The sequence below is a fragment of the Protomyctophum parallelum genome (assembly GCF_964188405.1).
Source record: "Protomyctophum parallelum genome assembly, chromosome: 13".
Classification (NCBI taxonomy): domain Eukaryota; kingdom Metazoa; phylum Chordata; class Actinopteri; order Myctophiformes; family Myctophidae; genus Protomyctophum; species Protomyctophum parallelum.
Window position 1 is genome coordinate 21,825,531 of NC_139708.1, and position 26,357 is coordinate 21,851,887.

Sequence of the window (26,357 nt, forward strand, 5' to 3'; positions counted from 1 at the left end):
GCCTACAGCCCCCCTCCCTGCTAATGAGCCTACAGCCCCCCTCCCTGCATATCAATAAATTAACCTTATTTAATAATGAATTACTTGTGTCTTCTGTCTTTTTACCTCTATGATTTCCTGTTTTTTGGCTATATATTGTTTTTGTTTTGATGAATTGAAAACGGTGGGCCCTATAATTGTAAACAAGTGTAATGCTTGAGTTGTGCTTGAAATGTACTGTAATTCTGCAAACTGTTAATAAATACTTCAATCAATCAATCTGTTCTCAAATAATAACCTCTTTGCATGTATTACTTGCGCAAGCAGAGCGCGCAAGTAATAATTTCGCCCGGTCTTCGTTCACCGTGACAGCCAACCCGCCATTTGATGTGTATGCAAAAAAAACAGCAAATCCGTGCCTGGTTTGCTGGGACCAGATTACATAAATGACCATATGTCTTACGTCATCATTTAGAGCTAGTCATACGTATACTATATACATAATATATATTGCCAGAATTTAATTTATTATGTAAGTAATAATTACATAGTTTGAATAGTTTAATAGATTACTGTCAACTATTGTTTGAACCTTTGTTCTGGTCCCATGTGATCCCGACAACCAAAAAAGAAGGGGGGTGAGTGAGAGGTGAGGGGGTTAGGTGGAGGTCAAAAGTGACTGTGGGAACCTATATGGACTTCCGGTTTCGGTAGGCGTAACTCGGAGTAATCTAGTAAGAGAGCTGCGTTGAGAGAGTAGCGTTGACTCCCATTGTAACAATGGAATGCAGAAGTGCTCTTTCTATTTCAATGGGATAGTTCCAATGTTTGGAACTATAGCCCATAGGCACCTGCTTAGCAGCGAGATCAAAGCGTGTCACCACTCTCTTACTATTCCACTTGGGTGTAACTTCTGGTTTAGAGCCCTCCCCACATTCCTGAGTGATATCACTTTCACTGTGACCTGTCACTCAAGATGACACGCCCCTTCCGGTGACGTCATATCCAATGTCAACCCCCCCGCACATTCCTGAGTGATGTCACTTCCGGTTTGACCTGTCACTCAAAGTGACACGCCCACATTCCAAAGTTTGATTGATCCAGAGAGACAATAAGGGGATTTCAAGGTAGCTTGAACATGCACTGCCCTTTGTAACTGTAATATGGACCCTTACGAGTCCATTTGGTTCTATTCCTAAACTCTTTCCTAAACACCGATGATGATTTTACTGTGTAGAAGGTAGTGTCCCTGAACTCTGACAGTATGGAGGTGTTGGTGTTGACAGTCGGGAGACACTTGGTGGCGCTATATGTTCATGTCCACAGGGCGGACCTCACCGGTCTTGTGCTCCTTCACCCACAGCTCTCTGTCTTTGGCTGGGTCCACGCTCTGGAGCAGTTGGTCTACCGGCTCAGCTGTCTACAAACACAATACACACACATACATTACATACTGTATACCAGTGATTCTCAAAGTGGGGTCCGGAGACACCCAGGGGTCCTTGAGGGAGTTTGAAGGGGTTCCCAGACCCCAGCTAAATGATAGTTAGGAACCAAATGAACCCTTATGGGTCCGTAACTCAGAGAGTGTACAAATGGAACAATTTGGTTCCATTTGTACACTGTTGACATGAAACAGTTTGAGAAGCACTGCTCTACTACACACATACTGTATAATTATGCATATGAGATACAGATACGATCTGGATTAAATAGTCGCTCGCTACCCATAGCATGAATCTCATTTTTTACCGGGCCCTTTCCCGTCACAGTCAGTAATGTTTTCATGAAGTTATCATCATACTTGACACAGTTAGGAGTCCTAACTTATAGGACTGGAGTCAAACATATCATCCACACCTTTGGAGCGACTGAAAGAAGTGGAAGCATGCAGGAAAACCTGTGATTGGGTCATTGACATAAAATCATGTAATGTTATGAGAGATATTGATTACGCCGGTGGACTGTGACTATAATCTACTGAGTATAAAAGGGAACAAACAACACAACAGCACGCACACGCACACGCACACACACACACACACACACACACACACACACACACACACACACACACACACACACACACACACACACACACAGTAATATAACTATACATGCTCTATCTATCCAATTACCTGCCTGACTGCTTGCAGGTACTGTATACTGTATGTTATTTTGCATTGCCATGAACTGTTGGATATTTCCTGGGCCATTTCCCTGCACATGTCTTTGTAATGTTTCCGTGCAGTTATCAATATGACACAGACACACCCAGGAGTCAAATAAATCACTACAACCATTGGAGCGATGGAAAACATTTTCATGGCGTGCATAGAGCCAGTTCCATGAAAAGATCACGTCATAATTAGGTATTAGGCAATCAGACAGTCATCTCCATGAGGCTTGTCAGTCAGCCAGAAGGAAAGCTTGTTGCGGTACAACCCTGTGATCTTATGTACCACATAGGCTTTGACGCCTAACATTGTGTCCCGGGTTCAATTCCCGAGCCTGGTGGTCGGATTTGCTGCATGTCACTCTCCTGTGTCTCTTCACTGTCCTATCAATAGAGGGTATGCGCGTGAAATCACCATCATACCCAGAAGTTATGCAGGAATGCCTACTGAGTGGCAAAAAACTACTTTCTGGCCATCCAAACAGAAAATCGGATTGCATTAAATGACTGCCACTCACTTTATGCATTCATATACCTCTATAAAGGTGAAAAAGCCCACTGTCCTTGCCAGAAGTTGCCACTGTTGCCAAATACTTTGCTCTGGGGGAAATGTCTAGCCTGATTGTCAGAATCTGAGCCTCCAGCTCTTGAAAGAATCAGTGCGCTCAGTGGAGTGGGCGGGGTCTATGGGTTGGAAACGAAGAGGTTTCTTTAGAAACCAAGGTTTTGTAAGTAGAGTGAGCGAAATACTTCACTCTATGGGATGTTTCCCTTTGCGGAGCAAAAGGGCAGAAACTTCATTCATGAACTCCCACAGCGCATATGCTCCTAAAATATGCCCTGTGGGTTTAAGAGCGATGACGTAGATGCCCTGCTTCTCGAAGCATCTAGGCTGCGTCTACGTCACAGCGCGCTCATTCGAACACTTTTCCTTCTGCCGGGCCAAGACAGAAGGGTGTTTCGAGTGAAGTATTTCGCTCACTCTACTTACAAAACCTTGGTTTCTAAAGAAACCTCTTCGTTTTGTTAAGTATTCGTTCACGAAATACTTCACTCTATGGGACCTTATGAACTCCCGTGTCTTGAAATAGTCAAGTGTGTTCAGGGCTATATAAAGTAACCTAATGAGGGCTGGGCAACCTCTGGTTGATAGCCCGGTCCCGGTGGAGAATGGTAGTAGCCTCGGGCTGATATACATTCTCAGTGTAGATGCTTCATGTAGGCCTGGTATATCCAGGGCATCTAGACTTATGTGATTACACATGGTTTAATGGCCTAACAGGTCCATTGTGGTGCGGCAGCCCCCAACACTGCGTGCGCCACAGAGGGCGCTGCCACGTCTAGGTTATAGTATGTGGCAAATGTTGAGGGAGAGGACCAGCTCGCTGCGGTACAGACCTCTTGGATTGGGACACCCTTACAGAGTGCCCAGGATGCTGCCATGCCTCTTGTGGAGTGAGCCCTCAGCGCCTGTGGGGGCTCCACTCCCTGACTAGTATAAGCCAGGCGGATGGTCTGCACTATCCAATTGGAGATGCTGACCGTTGTGACAGGCTTTCCTTTGGTCCTGGTACCCCAGGATACGAATAGTTGATTCCCTATCCTGAAGGGGGCCGTCCTGTCCACGTATGCTCGTAAAGCTCTCACTGGACAGAGACAGTTTAACCTCCTGTCTTCATTAGAAGCAAAAGGAGGGGGGTGGAAAGCCTGTAGGTCCACTGGAACGCGCACGGAGAGAGCGTTCTTGGGGATGAAGGCTGGGTTGGGCTTGATAGTGACCTTGGTTGACCTGTCATCGAACCTCATGCACTCTGGCGAGGTCGAGAGGGCGTGTAGGTCGCTGACCCTTTTAGCAGTTGTCAAGGCAACTAGGAGGGCTACCTTCAGTGTCAGGTTCTTCAAACTAACTGTCGTCAGTGGTTCGAAGGGATCCTTGGTTAAGGCCTCCAGGACTAGGGTTAGATCCCAGGAGGGGACCAGGGATCTGTTGATCCTGTGTTCCCTTCGTACGCCCTTAACGAACTGCCTAACTAGGGGGTGTTTCCATACCGTCTCGTTTTCAAACCCCACATGGCAGACTGAGATTGCTGCCAAGTTGTTTTTGACCGAGGAGAGACCTAGTCCCCTGTCTAGGAACTCTTGTAGGAAAGTCAAAATGTCCACTACTGACGCTCGGTAGGGGACCACTTGAGTAGGCCGTGTTGAGCACCACTGCTCAAAGACGTGCCATGCCGTATCATAGCGGGCCCTTGTTGATGGAGCCCTTGCCCTCTGAATTGTGGCTATGACATTCGGAGGGAGGCCTACGTCGGACAACATCACCCTCTCACGGGCCAAACCCATAGGTCTAGGTCCTGGGGGCGAGGGTGAAAAATCTCCCGACCTGCTTGAGTGAGGAGATCCACTCGTAGAGGGAGTTGCCAAGGTTGGTCGTAGAGGAGGTGAGTTATCTCCGACCTCCAGACCCCCCAGGCTGGGGCTACTAGTAGCATTGTCAGACCCTGAGTCCTCACTCTGTCCAGAGTGGGGGGAATGAGGGTCAGTGGGGGAAATGCGTAGAGTAGGCCTTTGGGCCATCGGTGTGACAGGGCGTCTAGTCCCAGCGTCGATGGCCCCTCTATCGAGAAGAAGAGGGGGCACGTCGTGTTCCCTTCTGTGGCGAATAGGTCCACTTCGGGTGTCCCGTACTTGCTCCAGATCTGTGTGACCACCTGTGGGTGTAGAGACCAGTCTGAGTAGCGGAGAGGTCCTCTGGACAGCAGGTCTGCTCCTGTGTTCAGAATACCGGGGACGTGACATGCTGTGATGGACAGAAGCCGAGAGTCGCTCCATAGAATGAGCTCTCGAGCTAACTGATGAAGACGGGGGGACCTGAGACCGCCTTGTTTGTTTATGTAACACATCGTCGTTGTGTTGTCTGTTCTCACCAGCACGTGACAACCCTGTATGAGCGGTTCGAATTGCCTCAGAGCGAGGAAAACCGCCATCAGTTCCAAATAGTTGATGTGGGAGGAGCGTAGGTGCTCTGACCACACCCCCCTGGTTGTGGCACCCTCCAGCGTGGCTCCCCAGCCTGTCATGCTTGCGTCTGTGGTGACCACTTTCCTGATCAGAGGTCTCCCCATGGGGACTCCTTCTGAAAGGATCCGTCTGTTTTCGTATACTTTCCCCTCGAACCCGAAGCGCAGAAATTTTCTGTGCGGTGGGTATATTGGAACGTGAAAGTATGCGTCCTGTAAGTCTATTGACGTGAACCAGTCCCCTCTGCGGATTGATCGCAGTAGGACTGGTGGCGTCAACATTTTGAAGCGGAAGGTTTTCAGATAGCGGTTGAGAGCTCTGAGATCCAATATGGGTCGGAGCCCCCCCCCCTTCTTTTTCACCAGGAAGTAACGGGAGTAAAACCCGTTCATTGCCTGGTTGTGAGAAACCTCTGTGATGGCACCTTTTTGCAGGAGGGATCTGATTTCCTCTTGTAAAATGCCTGCTTCCTGTCCCCTCGCTTGAGAGAATAAGATCCTCTCGAAGGTGGGCGGTTTCGACACGAACTGGAGCCTGTATCCGGTCGCTATAGTGCGCATGATCCATGATGATGCTCCGCACTCTCGCCACTTTGACAGATGACGTGACAGGGGGTTCCCCGTGTGTGGGGGGAAACCCGCCTGTATAGTGGTGTCTCTCTGTGGCCTGTGGGTACCTTGAGACGGTTTGCCTAGGGGAAAACTCACCTTGTGTGGAGTGTCTCCCTCTAGTGGATTCTTCGGGTAGTGAAGAAATATTTTGGCGTGGTGGTCCCTGCCTGTAACAGCTTGTGCTGTTACAGTATGGGTTATCTCTCCCATGGCTGGGCTTGTGCCCTTCAGAGTTCGTTGTGTTGTTTTTTGTGTTTTTTTTGTTTTTTGACACTTTATTAAAGCAAAAACATTGACACTTTGTGAATTGCACATAACAACATTTTGGTACGTGTGTACACTGCTGCCCGTGGCAGTCTGCACACTCGTCCTCAAGCGCTTTGACGCCGGCTCGGAGGCGAGGTCCGTGACCACTGCCTCCGGCCTCGAACTCTGTGGGAGAAATCGGGGGGGTGAGGCTAGGACCCCCCTCTGGGACCTGCCATGCGGGTCACTTCCGCTTCCCAGCGCCTCGGCCCCTGGACGCTCCTCCTCTGGGCTTGTAGGGCGGGGGGGAGCGGCGACGGTCGGTGCGTGGACCCTGCGGTTGACGCTGTCTGTCTCCGGAGTAGTCCCTCGGGGGCCCGGGTGGGTCCTTGCTGGACGTCCTGGGCTTCCATGGGGCACGCTTGCCCCTGCCGCGGCCCGGTGGAGCCTTGGCAGCCAGTGGCTGGAGAGCCTTCATCGTCTTGGTGGAGGTCTCTGCCTGCTGGATGGAGACCGACATGTCTTCGAGAACCCCATGGAAGAGGCTCTCGTGTGATATGTCCCTCCCCACCATGTCCCTCTTCACAGAATCGGGGAGAGGGGCGAGGTTCACCCACCTCATCCGCTCCTGGAGGATGGAGGACACCAGAGCTGCTCCAGTGTGCTTGGTGACATCATATTGGAGCTGGGCCAGCTCGTGTACCAGGCGGCGCATCTCAGCCAGGTTTTCTGGGGTGGATATGTTGCCCATTTTCAGCAGGAGAGCCTTCATGGATCCTGCGTTGAGTCCCCTGGCGACGAAGGTCATGTGGTCATACAGCCACCTGTTGATCTTAGACCCTTCTTTGTCGGCCACACTGGAGAAGACTGGTTCTTTGTCCTGTGGGATCACAGTTGGGGCTTGGGGGTTAGCCAGGTACGAGGCCATGGCTCTGTCCATGGAGGGCATCTTGAGAAGGTTCAGCTTCTCCATGTCCTTCATTTCAGTGGCCGCCCTTTTGCCACGGCGGTGGATGGCCTCTACCTTGACTATAGGGTTGGTCCAGGCTTTGCTGAGCAAGGTCTCAAGGCCTGAGGCCTGAGGAATGGCCTGCTTCTTTGGTACAGGAGGGGGGACGTACTCATCGCTGCGTCCATCCCACTTCACCTTCTCGCTGGGGATCTCCTCCCAGGCGTGGTCACAGCGGATAGCAGCCCTTTTGTAGATCTCCATCAAGGTTGAATTATCCTTGGGGAGAGCAGCGCGAGGCTGAGGTGGGGGTGTTACCTGTCTGTCGACGGGGGGAGGAAATTCCTCTACCTCGTCGTCTTCACTGTCCTGGAAAGGGAGGCGAGTGTACTCGTCTGCCTCTGACGAGTCGTTCTGGTAGTTGCCCTCGTCTACGACTTCATAGCGCTCGCAGTCTCTCTCCTGGAAGGAGGGGAGTTCGTCGTAGTCGATTTCCCCCTCTTCAGCGTCAGCCCAGTCCTTAGTGGGGGCCTTGCTGCGTGGTGGAGAGGCTTCTAGGCGGGCTGCCATGGTAGTAGAGACCGCAGTGCGAAGACGAGGCTTTGCTATCGGTCTGGCGGAGCGCTCCTCCATGGTAGCCGGGATCTCGCGGCCGCGAGGCCCGGTTGCTGGTGTACTCACTTGACGAGGTATCAGAGGGCGAGAGCCGCTCTTAGGTCTAGCTCCGTCAGCTTCGTAGCGGGCTGCGGTGGCCCTGTCTGCCGCTGCCTGGGAGGAGACCGTAGCTGTAGCACGGCTACGAGGGGCCGGTATAGGCCGCTCTCGCTCTTGAGTGGAGCCTCTGGCTGTGCGAGGCGAAGCTGGGGTATAGTCCAACTTCTGCCTCGGTCCATAGTGCTCGTGCTCGTCGAGTGTGTACTTTTTGTAGAACTCATCGACGCGCCTCAGCCTACCTCGTAGGTGGGTGAAGTCCATCCTTCTGCATTTTTCGCAACCAAATAGGTCGTCGAGATCGAGAAGGGCGTTGCGTGCATGATCCACGCCGAGGCAGTACAGACATACTTCGTGTCTGTCGGTGCCGGACATCTTGTTGCCGCATCCCGCCACAGTGCACCTCTTCTGTGGCTCGGGAGTGATGCCTCTTCGGCGGCGTCTAGCTGCGGCGGGGGTCTCTCTCACCGGGGAATACATGCTTGTAGCTCGTAGTTTTCCGTCGAGAGGGGGACCAGGAATTAGCTAACTTTGTGAAAGGGCTTCGTGGCCACGAACGTGAAGAAAGCTAATTTGCTACGGGCTTCCAGGCCGTGTAGCTTAGGTGAAAGCTAGGCTAGCGAAAAACGGGCTTACCGGCCTCGTAAAGCACCAGGTAGCTTATCGTATAGTCTCTAGGTGAAAAACTAGACTAGCGAAAACTGGCTTACAGGCCCAGTAAAACACCAGCTAGTTTAACGTTGAAGGTGCTATGCTAGCGCTAAGCTAGTGAGTAACACTACGAGAGCGAGCTAGCTCGCTAGAAAAGGTAGCACCTTCGTGAGACTGAAACTATGTTAACCGTAGCGGGCTTCTAGCCTCGAACGAGAAAGATAGCAAAATAGAAGGTAGCGCCTTGCTAAGCTAACCGCTAAGCGGCGCCAGCTGTAAGCTAGTTGTTACCCCTCTATATCTGAATTGGCGGTCTTTTCGAAATGTTCTGGTAATAGAACTTACGAACCGTCTAGGAGCTTTGTTTCTGCAGAGTTTTTGAAAAAGATTCTGTCGGAAGAAAAGTCCAAGTATCAGGGAACCTCACGGTACTCGAGTTGCACTCTTGTCCGATTTTTAAGGTATAAATTGCCCTAAACACTTGACTCAGTAACAGAAGTCTGTCCTTTCAGCTCGGCAGAGGAAAAGCGAATGAGCGCGCTGTGACGTAGACGCAGCCTAGATGCTTCGAGAAGCAGGGCATCTACGTCATCGCTCTTAAACCCACAGGGCATATTTTAGGAGCATATGCGCTGTGGGAGTTCATGAATGAAGTTTCTGCCCTTTTGATCCGCAAAGGGAAACATCCCATAGAGTGAAGTATTTCGTGAACGAATACTTAACAAAACCAGGCTAGGAAATGTCTGCATTCTTGGTCTACATGTAAAGTGTCTTGAGACAACTTGATTGATTTTGAACTATAATAAACGTTAATTGAATTGAATACGAAGCAAAATACACAAAAGCAACATAATACTCACACTTTGGTTGAACATGTCGGTTTCGTGCCTCAGAGTTGTATACTGCCGTAGATGTTGCTGAATCCACTCGATCCGGTCCACCTCCAGTTTCTCTAGCTCCTGAAGGACAGAGGGACGAAAGTCAGAAGTTGTGTAGACATTATCGGCACTTATTTAGTTTGTAGTCTCAAGTGAATCCAGCTTACCATGTTAGTAGTCACCATTTCCTCAAACCACTTGGATTGGGTTTGGTTATACAGATCCACACAGCGCATCAGGTCATCACCTGGAGAAATACAGAGACCAACAACGAATGACGGAATGGCAAACACACGGTCAACATTCGAGAGGAATCCGTCCAGTACAATGATCAATATTGGTCATATTTAGCAAAAAAGCAACTACGGTAAAAAATGGACTTCATACAGTTCATAATCATCATGTTTAAAGTTCTCTTTCCAGAGACCACTGGGTTGGACTGGATCCGATTTTACTGGTAGACATGCCCAACCAAGGTCTAAATAGGTCTAAATAAAATTCTGTAAGTGAAGACAATGTGCGGGATTTCAGTTTTTTACAGTTTCCCTACACTTGTAGACATGCAAAATAAAAGCAACTGTAAGTACAGTCAGATGTTTTTACGTTTTACTATCAGCTGTGCCACACATGACCCACCCGTCGGAAATTCTACGTGCAGCAAGCAGGCAGTAACAATCATCACTGACATTTTTATAGCTTCCCCTTCAGAGAAATATTGTCCAATTTAACCCATTCAGGGTTTAACCTCAAATTAAAAAAGAAAAATCTTCTAAATCCTCCAGTTTTCTGAAATAAATATTTTCACGATTAAAAAAAAATAGCAGACCTACAAGCTCGTAGCGCGCCACTCGGTGGCGCGCTATGAGCTTGTAGATCTGCTATTTTTCAATGGCTAAATTATAACATAATGTTTAAAACACCAAAAGGGTTTCCCGCCCCACCAGGGCCACAAGTCACATGGACGGATTCCTCCACCAAGCAATGGCCCTGATCAACAACAGCAGTGCACATGAATGCACCGCTACACTGTACACACTGTACACACAATGGATAATGAACCACAATATGGATCAGGTTATGGCTGCTAGTACTCTGCTCGCACAGCAGTTTCTCCAGTCAATACTATACAGTCAAAAAGAAAACACTCCTCCACAACTAGTGTGATATATTATCTCAATCTGTACATTTCTCAGTCTTGTTCAAATTACATTAATCCATACGATGAATTCTAGCATTAGTCTCTCAAGTAATCATCAGATTATTGTATAGTAACAGTAAGTTACTGTAAGTAATCTCCACCTCCCAAAATATTTAAATCTCCATTTGTAAATCCTTGCTGAGAAACTACCAACTAATCAATCTCGTGTGGCTATATGTGGGTTGATAATGGTGACTCAATCCTGGCCAGCAGAGGGCACTAAAATACAGACACTCATCTCCTTAGTCTTAGACTGGTATTTGGCCTTATCCATCTGCAGTCCTCAGTTAACCAATAACAAAGTCTCATTGGGATACAATAAATAAATAAATAGATAAATAAATAAATAACAGGTCTAATTTTTCAAGGTTGTCCTGGATATATTATAGTGTGACATAGTAAAACATAAAATAAATGTATTAGGGTTTGGAAGCTGTGCACCTCAAGCCCCTGTTTGCTTCAGCCAGGAAGAAGGTGAATGTGATCATTGACAGAACATCACTTGACTGTGTCCAATGAGATATTGACCACTGCTGTGAACTGTGACTAATCTACTGAGTGGAAACATCACACAGTGTTTACTGTACGCCCACCAATAGAAGAGGGAAACTATACCCTTGTCCATAGTGTTACACAGTCTTAATAAGTAATAACCAGTAAGGGCGAGAAGCGACCTCACCCTTTATCCGCCTGGGTGACAGAAGACTGCTGGGAGAGCGCTTTTGGTATATGGGGGGGAGGGGAAGATCAACATATGGAATGACTTATGTACCGGTTCATATATGGAGCACGTCTTGAGTGTACAGGGTTTGATAAGGTCAGATCAACAAAAGGAATGTCAGAACAGGTCAGTTCCATATATAATAATAATAATAAAACTTTATTTGTATAGCACCTTTCATGACATGAAATGCAGCTCAAAGTGCTTTACAGAACAATGGCGAATAAAAGAAAAGCAAGGCAACGACATTAAAAAAACAAGCAGTAATGCAATACAGTGAGGACATGAATAACAAAAAAATAAAAAATAAATGATCAATTAAAAGCAATGTTGTAGAAGTGGGTCTTGAGCTGAGCTTTAAAAATGTCTACAGAGGCTGCCTGACGAAGGTACAGTGGAGATGGAGATCTAAGGGTGGCAGCGGGGGAAGTGTCTTGAGTGTACAAGGTTTGATGAGGTCTGGCCATATATGTAGCGTGTCTTGAGTATACAGGCATTGATGAGGTCAGATCAACATATGGAATGTCAGAACAGGTCAGCTCCATATATGGAGATCTAAGGGTGGCAGCGGGGGCAGTGTCTTGAGTGTCCAGGGTGACGGATCGACAGGTTTTGCAGGTGTTCATAGTAATATGCGACCTATGGTCTTATGTGTCAAGGTGTTTCCTACATTCCCTCTAAGGTGCTCAAGACAAGATTGGTTTCAAACTTAATTTTGATACTGTCAGAGAATTGTGAAATGTTGTTGCTATCCAACCATTGAGCTCTTCAGCATGCCCATGTCTGCATGGATGTCTTAACAGTGAAGTCCTTTTAAACCCTCAGTCAGTGTCAGAAGCTATACCGCCTGCTGGTGCTCTCTCTGCTTTCGGCTCTGCTCCGTCTACAGCCTCGTTCCTTTCTGTCATTCTATGGGAGAGGAAGTAACGCAAGCTGGCAAGTTTCTGAGAATGAATGGCTGATGAATAGAATAGTCTCCCATTGATAGCACCGCTATTATTCACCTAAACCAAAAGATTGGCTCCAAGGAATGTGGGGTAGGGGTCCTTTTCATCGCCAGAGTTGAAAACAGATGATTGCGTGTTGAAAATGCTGGCTGGAGCCAGGACCACTGGAGAGCTCCGTTGAACTGTCTGTGTGCTGCCAAGGAGAGATTCCCTCTTCGCTGTGCACTCTGCTTCCTGGCTCTGCCTCAAAACACCACCCCAACTTTACACAACAGTAGCACAGCACAACAATAGCTGGCAATTTGGAGCAATAAAAAAAAAGAAGAGCCCCCTGAGGTGGCTTATGCTAAATGAAAGCTAGCCGCTCAACAATACAGGATTTATTTATTGAGAGACCCAGCAGCATGCGGAGAGAATGGACAGCGTTTGAAAGGAAAAGGTAATGTGTTGCCTCCATCCATAAACCCCATTTTAGGGTTAATAATGCACACCTAAAAATGCACACGGCTCCAAGTGCACTTATGATGTCTAATCATCACCACTAGGCTAGCCTAGGATTATACATTAGTTGGACGGCTTTAAAGCTTTTTATAAGCTCTAATATAAATCTATAGTCTATCTATTGACCTCCTTGGTGGATACGGGGCCTTTTCTTCACAGTGATCCATCATTAATGGCACAGTTATATTCATGTTTTATTTTGGTTACAGGCATTGCAGTTTCTTTATTGTAATATAAAGGCAAAGGGCAAGAAAAAAGTCCTAAAATGTATTTTCAATTTTAGTTTACGTTATTTAACTTATTTCGTTAGTTACTAGAGCAGTGCCTGTTGGGCACTGGCCTACTTGGAACGATGCAAGTTGGAAATGCTTGCCACACCCAGTTATTATGTCTGTGTTCCTTTTATGCCCATATATTATTATTATTATTTATTATTGTGATGTCAGAACAGGCCAGCTCCATATATGGAGATATAGGGGTGCTCAAGTCCAGAGTCCGGGCAGAGGCTTTTGTGCTGGTTCTGGACAACCGGCTATCCGTCGGACTCGACACCGGACACCGCACTCCCTATGCTCCCTACTCCCTCCCTACAACTTGTCCAAAATGCAGCAGCCAGAGTTTTAACTAGAACTAAGATGAGAGAACATATTACTCCAGTTTTGGCATCACTGCACTGGCTTCCGGTTGTTTTTAGGATTGATTTTAAAATAATTTTACTTGTCTATAAAGCTCTCAATGGTCTCGCACCTTCCTACCTACATGACTGCCTGCCTAAATATGTCCCAAACCGCCCCCTAAGGTCTTCCACTGCTGGCCTGCTCGCTTTGCCTTAGATAGCATTTGATACAGACTTATAGCATGTTATGTAGACAGCACTATAATTGCATTGTATATAGTCATAGCACGCCATAGTACATATGTATAGCATAGTAGTATATATATATAGTTTATATGTATAGTCTCATAATATAGATATTCCACTGTTACTTTCTTAGCTTACGCATGTTTCATGATAAATGCTTTTTTGTGATGTATTCCCATGCTTTTTGTTCTTGCTTAATGTAAGTCGCTCTGGATTAAGAGCGTCTGCTAAATGCCTAAATTGTAAATTGTAAATTGTTTGCCTAAAAAAATGGCAACAAAAAAATACGGGGAAGCAGCTTTTTGCTTCTACGGGCCGTCGGCATGGAACAAGCTCCCACTGTACCTTCGTCAGGCAGCCTCTGTAGACATTTTTAAAGCTCAGCTCAAGACCCACTTCTACAACATTTCTTTTAATTGATCTTTTATTTTTTATATTTTGTTTTATATTTTGTATTGCATTACTGCCGTTGTCGTTGCCTTGCTTTTCTTTTATTCTCCATTGTTCTGTAAAGCACTTTGAGCTGCATTTCATGTCATGAAAGGTGCTATACAAATAAAGTTGTATTATTATTATGCCGGCGTGGAACGCGTGTGTCGAATTTGAAGTCGGCTTTCGAGTTGCGTGGATTACAGACGCACGTATATACACACACACACACACACGTACAGAGACGTGGAGCATTTATAGTTATAAGATGAAGTCATATAACCCGGTATACTCTGACCTGCTTGTGTAGATTTCCGTCGCGCCTTCTTTATGTCCTCTTCTGTCTTGTTGCTGAGTTTGATCTCCAACTGCTGGGTCTTCACCTCCAGATCCTTCTGTCTATCTGCCAGGGCTTTGCGACTCTATGCACGCACGCGCACGCACACGCACACGCACACACGCACACACACACACACACACACACACACACACACACACACACACACACACACACACACACACACACACACACACACACACACACACACACACAGAGACAATGAGCATAATCCACAGATTTACTGTTCCCACATCAAACTACAGTCATTACAGCCCTTTACATTGACTAGCTATATCCACTCTTCAAACCCAGTCTAATGTTTTAATCTCTCTTGCGATGCTCGCGGGATGCTTCTACATCCTGCGGTGAACGAACTCACCAAGGTCATATAGTGTGTTAACAATGTTTGAAAGGCAAACTTAGCAATTATCTATAAACCCACCAAATCTCTTCTTCAACAGATGCCAACTTAAATAAAACAGTGGGATGTGGAGTCTCGCTATAAGCTCCGCGTTGGGGTCACTTACTGTAATCCTTCCTAGAATAGCAGAAATTTGGAGCAACAAACTTTTAATTAGGAGAATATTAGGAGATATTACAGTACACAATGGAGGAAGAATAAGTAGTAAGTAGTGATTCATAACATGGGTGTCACAAAAAGGTGGTCCCACCATTGAAAAATGCCGATAGGCTAAAGGCTCATACATAGTCTGGATTTACAGGTGGTGGGTTGACCACCGAACTACAACATGACGTCACGAGCCGCGGTGAAGAGCAAACCACCGCCACCGCTCCAGCCCTTCTCTCTGTTTTTACTCACCACCGCTCAACGTTATTTCAGCTCCGGTGGTCAGCTCACCACCGGAGCGGTGGTCACCTTACCACCGAAAATCCAGACTATGAATAGGCCTTAATGATGCAGCATGAATAATGTGTAAATGAAGCATGATTAACCTTATTTTTAATTGGATAACTCGACATACAATTGTTCAAATCATTCTCTTGTGCCATCTGGCTCCTTGCAAATGAGTGTGTGCAAGATTTAGAGGTAATCAAACTGTGGGAGGAGGAAACATCTGTTAATGCCCTCACTATTAATATTTTAAACAGCATTTTAACTAGGCTTCAGTTAATTATGTATCCAGGTACCTCTGCTAACGGAGGAAGAGTAAGATGCGCACGCACGCACAGACAGACAGACAGACAGACAGACAGACAGACAGACAGACAGACAGACAGACAGACAGACAGACAGACAGACAGACAGACAGACAGACAGTACCAACATCAACCCCGTTTTCTTTTTTGCACCAAATCACAGTTGACATAACAAACAAGCAAATGTGTGCAGAAGGGAGTTCCAACCGCGCCTCTAGCCTATGGCAGGCCAGTCTGGTGCATCTCAGAGGCAGCCTCTAGCCTATGGCAGGCCAGTCTGGTGCATCTCAGAGGCAGCCTCTAGCCTATGGCAGGCCAGTCTGGTGCATCTCAGAAGCAGGACATGTATCATAAGAGATGGAGGCACTGGAGCAGCTCAGACAATTCAGGCCCTTACTTTATTAACAGGGTGCAGGTAAAAAGCGACAACGTTTCGGTTACATCTTCGTCAGGTCATGAAAGCAATTGTGTGCATAATGTGTGTTCTGCATACATGGCTGCTGGGTCGCAAGATAAATTGTCATATCATCCCATCAATACAGATTCTATTTAACGGTTTTAAATAGCTAAATAATAAAACATGAATTAATAAATATAAAATAATGATGATAATAATAATAATAATAATACTGAATTAAGTAATAGTGTTGAGCTGATAAAATCCTTCCAGAACACTCTTGTGAACATTCAAAGTTAGGTACCTTCTCCACGCTTGCATAACGACTCGCCAGCTGCTTCCTGAGGTCTGCCATGTGATGGTCGTACTTCTTCAGGTCCTTCTTGAAGTTGTCTGCCCTGAATGTCAGCAAGGGCTTCTCTACCTCGGAGTGGAGCTAGAGAGAGACAAGACAGAGCAGACAATTCATATACATGTCCTTAATCATGCCTACGGTACAACTTACTAAATAAAAACGTCTGGGTTTCCGAGGCTACAACTTACTCTACAGAGACATTATGTCACTGCATGGTAATTGGGGTGATTGGAGCTGGACTAATGCAGGATAGATAGATGCCACCATAAAAGCTAACTTGGTTGCCACCTGCCAAACGTTCAACAAGGACTTCTCTCTGTTCTCTCTGACCACACTTTAACACTGTCCTCTCATAATGAGCGGGGCGGAGATTCAGCCTATACAGTATGTTCCCCTTGCTGGGGGCCTCGTCACAACACACAGCTAATTAGTTAGAGTTAGACAATGGAGGGCTATGCAAAGCTCTGAGGCTTCCTCAGCTTTGTGTAAGGCTGCATTTGAAGCCAGTATCTAGTTTCTGCTGTAGCCTACTTGCTAATTGAATTGCAGGGCAGAGGGTCGTTTTTCTCTGTGAGACAAGGCCAAGGTTGAACTAAATAAGCCCTTTGACCCAAGGATGTTGTCTACTATAGTCTACCCAAGCATGTGGGAAACTATTTCATTTCTTCCAGTTGATTGAAAACTCAAATTGTTTGACCTGAATGTGGGCAGATCTATAACAAAGGCATTGAGAGTGCTCAAAACCCTTTTATTTTATTAATTACAGATTTGAGCAGATTTGAGCAGATTTGAGCTTTTTGAGCTGTTTGTTAATTGTTCTTCCTGAGTCGCTGGTCAATGTAATGCATTGTAAAGGTTGACATGTTATTGTGTAAATAATATTGTGTAAAACGTTGTGGAAAGTATCTATCTGTACAGAATTTGACCCTAATGACTTGTCAAAGGACTTTAGTCATTATTCTGTGAGGTATGAATGTTTCCTGATAAATAGTTAACACACACCCCATATTTGCCTTCACTGGCAGATTTGTCTCCAGATTTGTTTCCAGGCTATGATAACATTACTTTTGGGTATAACGTTATCTCCAATTAAAACCTATAAGAACAACAAAAAGAAAGGTAATTTGTTTTTTATTATAGACCTCTGTAGATGGTACAGTACCTTGTTGTTTTTATTATTGACCTCTATAGATGGTACAGTACCTTGTTTTTATTATAGACCTCTGTAGATGGTACAGCACCTTGTTGGAGAATTTGAGGTGGACCTCAGCTTCATCATGAAGACTCTTCTTCAGCTGGGTCCAGGCTTCTCCTAGAGTTCTGGAATTCCAATAGAATTCCAAGTACTTTAGTAGTGTTAGATGCAGGTTTCATAATCACCACAGGATTTAAGAAAGATTCATTGCAATGAGCCATCTCTCTCTCCCTCTCCCCCCCCCCCCCCACCCCCCCTCTCTCTCTCAAATTATACCACCCATACTGTTGTCAATACATCCATCTGTAGTACTATACACACACCCTTGTAGTTCTTGTTCTTCCTTAAGTTTCATAAATACATTTTTTTCTTTTCTTTTTTTCCCCCCAGGGAAGTAGCTGAGCACAGGTGCTCATTTTCAGCAACGCCCTGCACATAGAAACACACTCACACTCACACACACACACACACACACACACACACACACACACACACACACACACACACACACACACACACACACACACACACACACACACACACACACACACACACACACACACACACACACACACACAAAAACCTGGGAGCTGACCAGTAGCCACAGTCTTATACTGTTGGCCACTAAGCAGCTCCAGGGGGAGCAGTTGGGGGTTCAGTGCCTTGCTCAAGGGCCACTTGTAGTTGTAGTAGTTGTTTGCATTTACTGTGTAAACCTCCCATTTCTGTATGACTTTGCAAGCTGGCATAACAAGAGAGTGCAAGTCAATGATGAACACATTATTATGGACGGTACACTCACCCTTCTTCCTGCACAGCTAGAGGGCTCAGAGACAGCTTGGAGAGGTTTTTGGCATATTCCTCTTCAATCTTTATTCTAAAACAGACAGAGACAGATATAGAATATAGAAAGTTGCTGCGGGCCCAAGGGACAAAACTTTAGTGAAAGAGATTTTTAAACCCTCCAGTCCACACCTGCATAAATATGTCATCTATAGAAGGTCACAGGGCCCATTCTTGAAAGCCCATGCCCGCAATATGACGGCATTAAAACAAGTTACAGAACCTCAAAGTAAAGGTCACCACTGAGTAGTGGTCATGGATTTGGTAGACAGAGATTTCCTACCTTCAAATGTGCAAGATTAATTTAATCTTAAAATTGATTTAGGATCAAGGGAGAATGCTCATTAAATGCATGAAGAGGTGCACGTACACATCATCCACCTGCAGGTGTCTGCAGGTGCAGGACAAACAACGGTGCAACAACAAGAAAAAAACAAGTCTGCATGAATCTGCATAAATAAGCTCCACTGTTTTAATGCGCTCTCAACGCTTGACTCGCGTGACTCAAGACATTGAGAGCACAATAAAACCAGTGTGTTCTACTGTGTGATGCTCATTAAAGGCCGACTTATGCTTCAGCGCACTGTATGACAGTGTATAAATGAAGCATAACTTCCCAAATAGGCCTATGCTTTCTGTGTGCTAAGTGGAGCTACCACGTACCATGTGTGTCCTGAAGGTCAGTTGTAACACTTAAAATTAAATTATTCATCACTCAGATGCAATTGATTCTTTTGACTTTATATGACAAAACAAAATGTTTATGTGTAGCAGCATTCATACGTTTGTAGCGCATCATACATTTATGTTACCTTAAAGGAATAATGTAAAAGCTTTCATATGAACATGGAGGAAGTATTAAACTTTATTCAGAATGTAATTCTGCCACTGTACAAATGTAATCAAGTTAAATATAATACTCTGGATGTTACAGTGTACAGCGGTATAGACTGGCTGTCATCTGTGATTAAAGTCTCCACAAATCAAGTGACACAGCTGACCCTGACAGATTCTAATGAGAAAAATGACAGTGTTGCCAGACCTGTAGAAAGATCCCAACAAAATGAAAACTGAAGTCAACAGATACATTTTATATAGAACCCGACACCCCCCCCCCCCCCCCCCCCTTTCACACGCACACAGCTACGCACGCACGCACACGCACACACACAAATATGTAGGCTATCACAAAACTCAAGGGTAAAAAGCAAGACAGGAACACATTATTAAAGCCTTGATAACATGCTGTTAACAACCTCTGTTGTGGGCTGATATAAGGCACATTGTTACACACAGATCCAAAAAACAAAATAAGACACGATTAGACAAGATCACCCGAGTCTATCTCTAATAATAGCATGTTCAACACACATGCAGATGTCTAATTCAATCTGAAATCAGTTTTGGGTGACTTCAAGTCAACACGCACACACAATGGATGGCACAAGCCTTCTCTGTCAGGATGTGTGCACGCATACTGTACGTACCTCTCATGAATGAATTCTGCCATCTCTTTCTGCATCTGTTTGCCCTTCAGCTGTTTCTGCAGTAGAACCTCGAAGCCTGGAACACAGGCGCCCCCCTGGGGGTCTTTCCTGTCAGTCTGAGAGGGAAAGGAGACGTCACTCAATTACACAAACATAATCATTATCCACACTGCCACGTGCAGAAAAAAACCCCTGAGTGTTCATTTATCCATCTGTAACATTTTGTACAAATGGAACCAAATGTCCATCTTTACACTCAGGCCCCTTTTCCATGCACCGAGGTTGAACCGGTTCCGTTATTTTGAGTGTTGAATGAATTGGTTCAGAATCTTAAGCTGGTTCGGAACTGGAACCAAAAAAATGGCCGCCGGTTCCGTGAAAAGCACCACGGTTCCAAGAATCTAGAACGGAACCAGTTCTAGAACCAAAGGAAATGGGCCTGCAGAGTTACAGATGTGTCCAGGATTTTACATTTTAACCTTTGGGCATTGTTTACATTCTGAGTGCGCGTATGGGGGATTTGTGTGTAGCGTGGGTGAGTCATGATGAGCTACGAGCCTGAATCACTGAGTCACAGTGACATCGCTGCACATTTGCACGTCAAGGAGAGGACATGCGTCAATGTGCGTTAATGAAATTCTGAGAGTGTATACGGGGGCATTTGGTTACATTTGTTGAATGAACACCGTCAGGGAGCTCAGGTGACACAGGGGTAAAATACCTGTCCACCCCCATACAGTGCATGCTGCGGCTTGGCCAAACTCTATTTAACCCATTCTGACCTGAGATCAGATTCTAACGCACAGATGAATGGTGGTTCTTTAATGCATTTTGACCTGAGATCAGATTCTAAAAATGTCTTAAATCCTGACAGTTGAAAAAAAAAATAGCAGATCTCCAAGCTCGTAGCGCGCCACTCGGTGGCACGCTATGAGCTTGTAGATCTGCTATTTTTAAATAGCGATCTTAGCAACACCTAAGGGCCGGGGGAGAGCCTGTCAGCAGGGGGGGGGGGGGTGTTGAACGGAAGATGTATAGGACGGATGCGCTACTTCCTCCCGGTGGGGGCTCCTCCTCACTGGCAGGTGACAACACTGTTAAAGTTTGACTGCTAAACACGACTTTCCTGAGTTAATTGATAGTGTCTTTCCCTGCTATACACAAGAGTTTCCCCGAGTTATGTTTTGTTTGTTTTTATTGGGCGATTTTGATAACTTCATGAGATAAATGTGTTAAATTAACACTGAGGAACATCTAACGTTATACTGTTATGGTGTGTATGTGAATGTGAGCATGTGTCTGTGAGTGGGTGTATTTGCCTATCTGCGCGTAAATGTTTCTGTATATGCATCAGTACATGTGCATGTGTTTGTAGTATGTGCGTTCGTTCATGTGCATTTCCATTTATATATTATGTGTGCAGACCGGTATAGAGCATCGCAGTCCCACCCCCTACCAGGGCCCAGGAAATGATTCTCTGTTCATTTTCCTCATAGACATTTCAAAATGTATTTATTTAAAGACGTTTACGCCGCGGACAAAGCCAACGCGAGTCGTGACAACTCATGACAACAAACACAATATTTTGGATCAAACAAATAATTGCAAAAAAACGGCAGGTTACAACACCTTTTTGGTTGTTTTTCTTCTTTGTAATTATTTGTTTGGTCCAAAATATTGTGTTTGTTGTCATGAGCTGTCACGACTCGAGTTGGCCTTGTCCGCGGCGTAACCGCCTTTAAATAAATACTTTTTGAAATGCCTATGGGAAAAATGCATTGGGAATAATTTCCTGGGCCTGGCGTCGTCAAAGAAAGGGGGCGGGACTACGACGCTCTATAGCCAGCCAATTAAGAGCAGCATTCTCTGTGGTTTAGTGACAAGTGGGGACTGATGGATTACACCAAGAGGAACAGAGGTGATGGCTTGTACTATGGCTTCCATGAAGCAGGTCACGGGGATGTATACACGGGAGTACAGTCAATCACAAGCAAACATGACACAATGGGCGATAAATTAAAACAGCCATTGTAGACGAGGAAAGAGTGTGGTTTTCTTTCTTTTTGAAGGAGAGCGAGCGGAAAGTATTTGTCTTTTTCTTATTTAAAAAAAATAAATGAAGCAGTTGGCAAGCTGAAAGGCACTAGATGAGCAGAGTCATGGGAACAGGAAGGAGACTTCCGATCCAAGGCCAGCAGGAGTGCATGTTGTAGCTGCAGGTACGGTGGGCAAAATGGAAAGTGTCTTGCTAAAAATAGCCTTTCGGCATGGACATTCATGAAAACGGAAGATTGTGGGGCCAGCATGTAGTGTGGCTGAGGGCTTGTCTTGTCAGTGATAAAATGGGAATATACCATGTATAATGTAAACGCAGTGTGTGTGTAACACACCCACACACGCACAAATGCGCACACACACACACACATACACACAGCCTACTACTTTATATATATAACGCATACAGAAAATCAACCTCACTACTCATGAGGCCCTTCATATCATTGCAGTGCGCTGCATTGTATTCCATCATCTGCCGGCGAAACGCATAATGAGTACCATCTATCAGTGTAGGATCTCATTCATGTAGTGAGAGAAAGCATTGCCCAGCATGATGCCTGCAACACTCCAGATTAAACAAAAGTCTCCTCGAGAGCTGCATGATAAATGTCCTTTTCCAATGGGTCTTCCTCAGCTTCATGACGCTGAGGAACAGCTTCATTGAGCATTTTATTTTTGCCGGTTTCAAGGCGAGTTCATATTGGTTACTGCTGGGATAATGATTGATATAAATGACTCATAGTGGTTACAGCTGGGATAATGATTGTGATGGTGCTTGCTCGTTATTGAGCCACGCCTAATGACAATAGACGAGGGTCCTATTCATAGATATAAAAAATATCACACCAGTCGTGAACTGAGCGGTGCAACTACCGGTATACATTTATTGTTATAGTTACTGTATTGTACTGTGCTCTGTACTCTTATTGTAGTGTACTGTGCTCTGTACTGTACTTTGATTATTTTTGGAAAAAATAAATGACAGTTACCGCGTTGCAGCTTTCCGTGCTCGAACACGTACGCAGACACAGGGACAGACACAGGGACAAACATAGGGACACACATAGCTGCGTAATGGAGCGGAGGCACTGCTCCAAAATATAGATGCCTCATTGGTCGCTGCAGTTGGTTGGAGCGACCTGTCACCAGCGAGAGGAGGAAGTCAAGCAGGAAGTGCTGGAGGCACGCTGCGTCGCTGCCACTCAAGTGCCCACTGGGAAAGAGTGAGTCGTGCCTCTAATAGAGGGTATGCGCGTGACATCATCGTACCTGGAAGTTATGCGGGAACGCCCACTGAGTGGCAAAAAAATAATTTCTGGCCTCGACAGCCCATTCATCCAAACACAAAAGTCCTGTCTGATTGCATTAAACAATCTTAAGTTTTTGTTTCATAGAAATCCACCATAGAAACGTTATGAGCTACTTTCTGTGTGTCAGAGTTTGGAAGTGCTTGTTTTCAATAACACAACATTTTGCTGCCTCCTGCATTATGTGACATTTAGAAACAGGACGGTTGAGTGATTTCCAACGAGCGCTTCCGAACTCCAACGCTCCATGCTGCTCAATGTTTTGCCACTCAGTCTAGATGAGGGGGGCGTGTCCTGATGGGAAAATCATGCATGTGCATACTCTCCGAGCGTCCCCTTCCGTTACGTACCCGGAAGCTCGGCAAAGCTTAACGCTACGCTTCGCAAGGAATCTCGGGAAAGCTTGCCTCCATTGTTGCCTTCCCTCGAGATAACGGCAACCCCAGAGCCGGAAGAGGCCTTTATGTGTCCATGTGGTTCTCTTACCCAGAAGTAGTCACAGTAACTCCATTCACCCGGCTTAAGGAGCTGCTGCTCTGGTCCCTCCCCAGGTAGTGGGAATGTGACGCCATTGATCTGGAAACACGGACGATAAAATGTCAATTCAAAACATAGAGCAACGAGAACATACAGTAGGTGACGGTGCCCCTGATATCATTTAAGTATAAAACATCTGTGACAAAAAATATATATATTGAGGTACTTCTGTGGCATACTGGCATCATACAAGATCGGCACTGATCGGTCCAGCGGTTTGAAAGATAGTCACACACACACACACACACACACACTTATAGACAGCTAGGATGTAGGCTGTCATCTAAACACCTGTACTGCAGCAGTTACGTTACATGAATTCAGAATTTCAGAGAGCATATTTCATGCATATTGCGTAATGTTCTCTTTTCATGGACATTTCTACAATACAGCTAGTCACTCAACAAGATAGGATCTAATAATGACATGGCTCCTATGTGGGTCTAAGGACTTGTGGCCAGTCTATGACTTCTATTATGAAGTGAATGGTTTTATATTATTACAAAAACAAACAAGTGTGTGTGTGTGTGTGTGTCATCCCGACAGGCTGCACAAGAAATTTGTCCCCTTATCGGTCCAGTGCTTATGAGGAGATTAGCCCCGGACGGACAAACACACGCACGCACGCACGCACGCACGCACGCACACGCACACGCGCGCACACACACACACACACACACACACACACACACACACACACACACACACACACACACAGCGAGACCCTCTTCTAGCCTACCTCCAGTATAGGCACCATAAAAAGATTGGCATGGAATGCATGCTAACATCGTTGCAATGCAGTGAAAGAAAGATAAACGTGACCACAACTCCATACAATGCACACATTGTTATCATCCATGTACTCTAGCCAGTATCTAATCGGAAGCAGCATGATTTACTCTGTGTAGAACATGTCACTTTGTTCATTTTCCGCATCAGAGATCATACTGATTGTCATGGGCTCCAGATCTTCCATTACGCCTGGCCCACATCTATCACGGCCGTTGTTTATCTGCTTCCTCACATCCAGCAGAAAATAAGACCATTTATCTAAAGCAGGGCTCATGTCTCCCTAACTCACTTGTCTTTTTTCTTTTATGGGTGCTTAGTGAGGAGCTCCGGAGTTAGGAGTAAAATATGAATACAGATTACCTTTATGACACGGGGGCAGTCACAGCACGATAAATCCTCATTGAGGATCTATAGTGTTCCCGACGTCTTTGACATTTCTTTTCTTTTCTTCTTAAGATAGCTAGGAACTAGAGAGGGTTTAGCCCTTCCGACTGTGGCCCGAGTGATTAATGGTGTTTATCATGTGGGTATAGGTTACATTCATATACAGTATTAGATACAAATACTGTATACTGTATATCCTACATTAGGACAGAGCAGTGCCTGTCTCAACTTCTTGTTGCATAATCATCATCATCATCATCATCATCATATTATTATGTTATGTATCAGTTTGTGGAATTAGGGGCCTTTTTTCTTCATACATAAACAAACTTGAGTGTGCTCATGTGTGCTGGGAACAGGGGGGGGGGGGGGGGGGAGGCTTCTTCATCGCATAATGCAGCAGTTTTTTGTTTTGCTGAATAGACACAAATTCTACTGACAGAGTAGAAAATTAATGGCCCATAAGGCACACGTAAAAATAAGCGTCTGTCAGGCAAACAAATGGCTCTCTAACTGGCCATTCCAACACCATCATGACTGTAGACTAACCTCCTAACCCCCCAAATTACCTCACTCTTTTGCTTATCTATCTACTATAACTCACATTATACACCCCGGCACATCAGTTCTAGGCATACTGTAGCACTGACTGAACATCACAGCAACGCTCTGTGGAAATGTGGAGAGGCTCGGCAGCTGTTGCTAAGCGACAAATTACTTTTGCTGTATAAAGGCAGCCCCTCCGTAACAAAACAACGTGAGACTTCCCCACTGTTGTTAGCATGCTTTCCTTACATTCCGTCCCATTCCACTGTTCTTCTCTCTTCGTTATTATTATTTTACTTATAATATTGCAAGAGCTGACCGCTTTGGGAGAGGCCAATACAAAGAAGCCAGGTGCGGGCATGGCACAGTGTGCGTGGCCACACACCTAACAGCACCTGTGACCGAGACCTAAACATAGGCCGTGTCTGGTCCGTGGGGATGCCGAAGAGAACAGCACTCGTAACAGCACCCGAGCTAGTGTTTAATCACTTACACCCTATACAGCAGACATTCCCAACCTGTGGGACCCACTGGTGGGCTATGAGGATATTGCAAGATGGCCCCCAAATAATTGGCAAAGCACTAATATATATAAAAATCACACCCGTGTGAACTGAGTGGTGCAATTCCCCCCCACCCCCCACCTCTCTCTCTCTCTCTCTCTCTCTCATTAGCAGGCAACAGAGCATGCACTATGCCTCTCTGTTTCTGGCGCCCCCCTACTGGTACTAATAAGTCATATACTCGTGCTCATGACCAATGATACATAGGTACGCACAATGATACATACATAGGTACGCACGGACATTGATGGTTGTAGGAGTGGTTGCACCACTCAAAAACTGTATGCAAAATATATATATATGTAATGTTTTTTTTCTTTTCTTTTTTTCTTAAACGCTTTGTGACCTACCCAGCCTAACATGGATGCTGCTATGGCTGATTGACAGAGTTGGATCGTCAGGGAGATTGGACCACACCTGAGTGTGTCCCACTCCCATGCCTATAAATGTCTACTTGCCTTCATTCATACCCTTCTCCACTCTCCCTAGGTTGTTTGTTTAACACCCTGCAACAT

At 45.6% G+C, this 26,357-nt stretch overlaps 1 protein-coding gene across 3 annotated transcripts in view; it reads right to left on the minus strand.

Annotated features, from left to right (window-relative positions):
* Positions 1 to 495: 495 nt before the first annotated feature.
* The window catches only part of LOC310869363 (growth arrest-specific protein 7-like), a 47,429-nt gene continuing 21,567 nt past the window's right edge, over positions 496 to 26,357 (minus strand). For all 3 annotated transcript variants that reach the window (XM_083780064.1, XM_083780066.1, XM_083780065.1), the window contains 9 exons: positions 23,507 to 23,596; positions 19,656 to 19,771; positions 18,128 to 18,202; positions 17,372 to 17,450; positions 16,080 to 16,211; positions 14,179 to 14,302; positions 9,390 to 9,469; positions 9,205 to 9,303; positions 496 to 1,399 (listed from right to left, as the gene is read on the minus strand). In XM_083780064.1, coding sequence (XP_083636190.1) covers positions 1,286 to 1,399; positions 9,205 to 9,303; positions 9,390 to 9,469; positions 14,179 to 14,302; positions 16,080 to 16,211; positions 17,372 to 17,450; positions 18,128 to 18,202; positions 19,656 to 19,771; positions 23,507 to 23,596 — 909 coding nt within the window. In that variant the 3' untranslated portion in view covers positions 496 to 1,285. The remainder of the gene's footprint in view (positions 1,400 to 9,204; positions 9,304 to 9,389; positions 9,470 to 14,178; positions 14,303 to 16,079; positions 16,212 to 17,371; positions 17,451 to 18,127; positions 18,203 to 19,655; positions 19,772 to 23,506; positions 23,597 to 26,357) is intronic.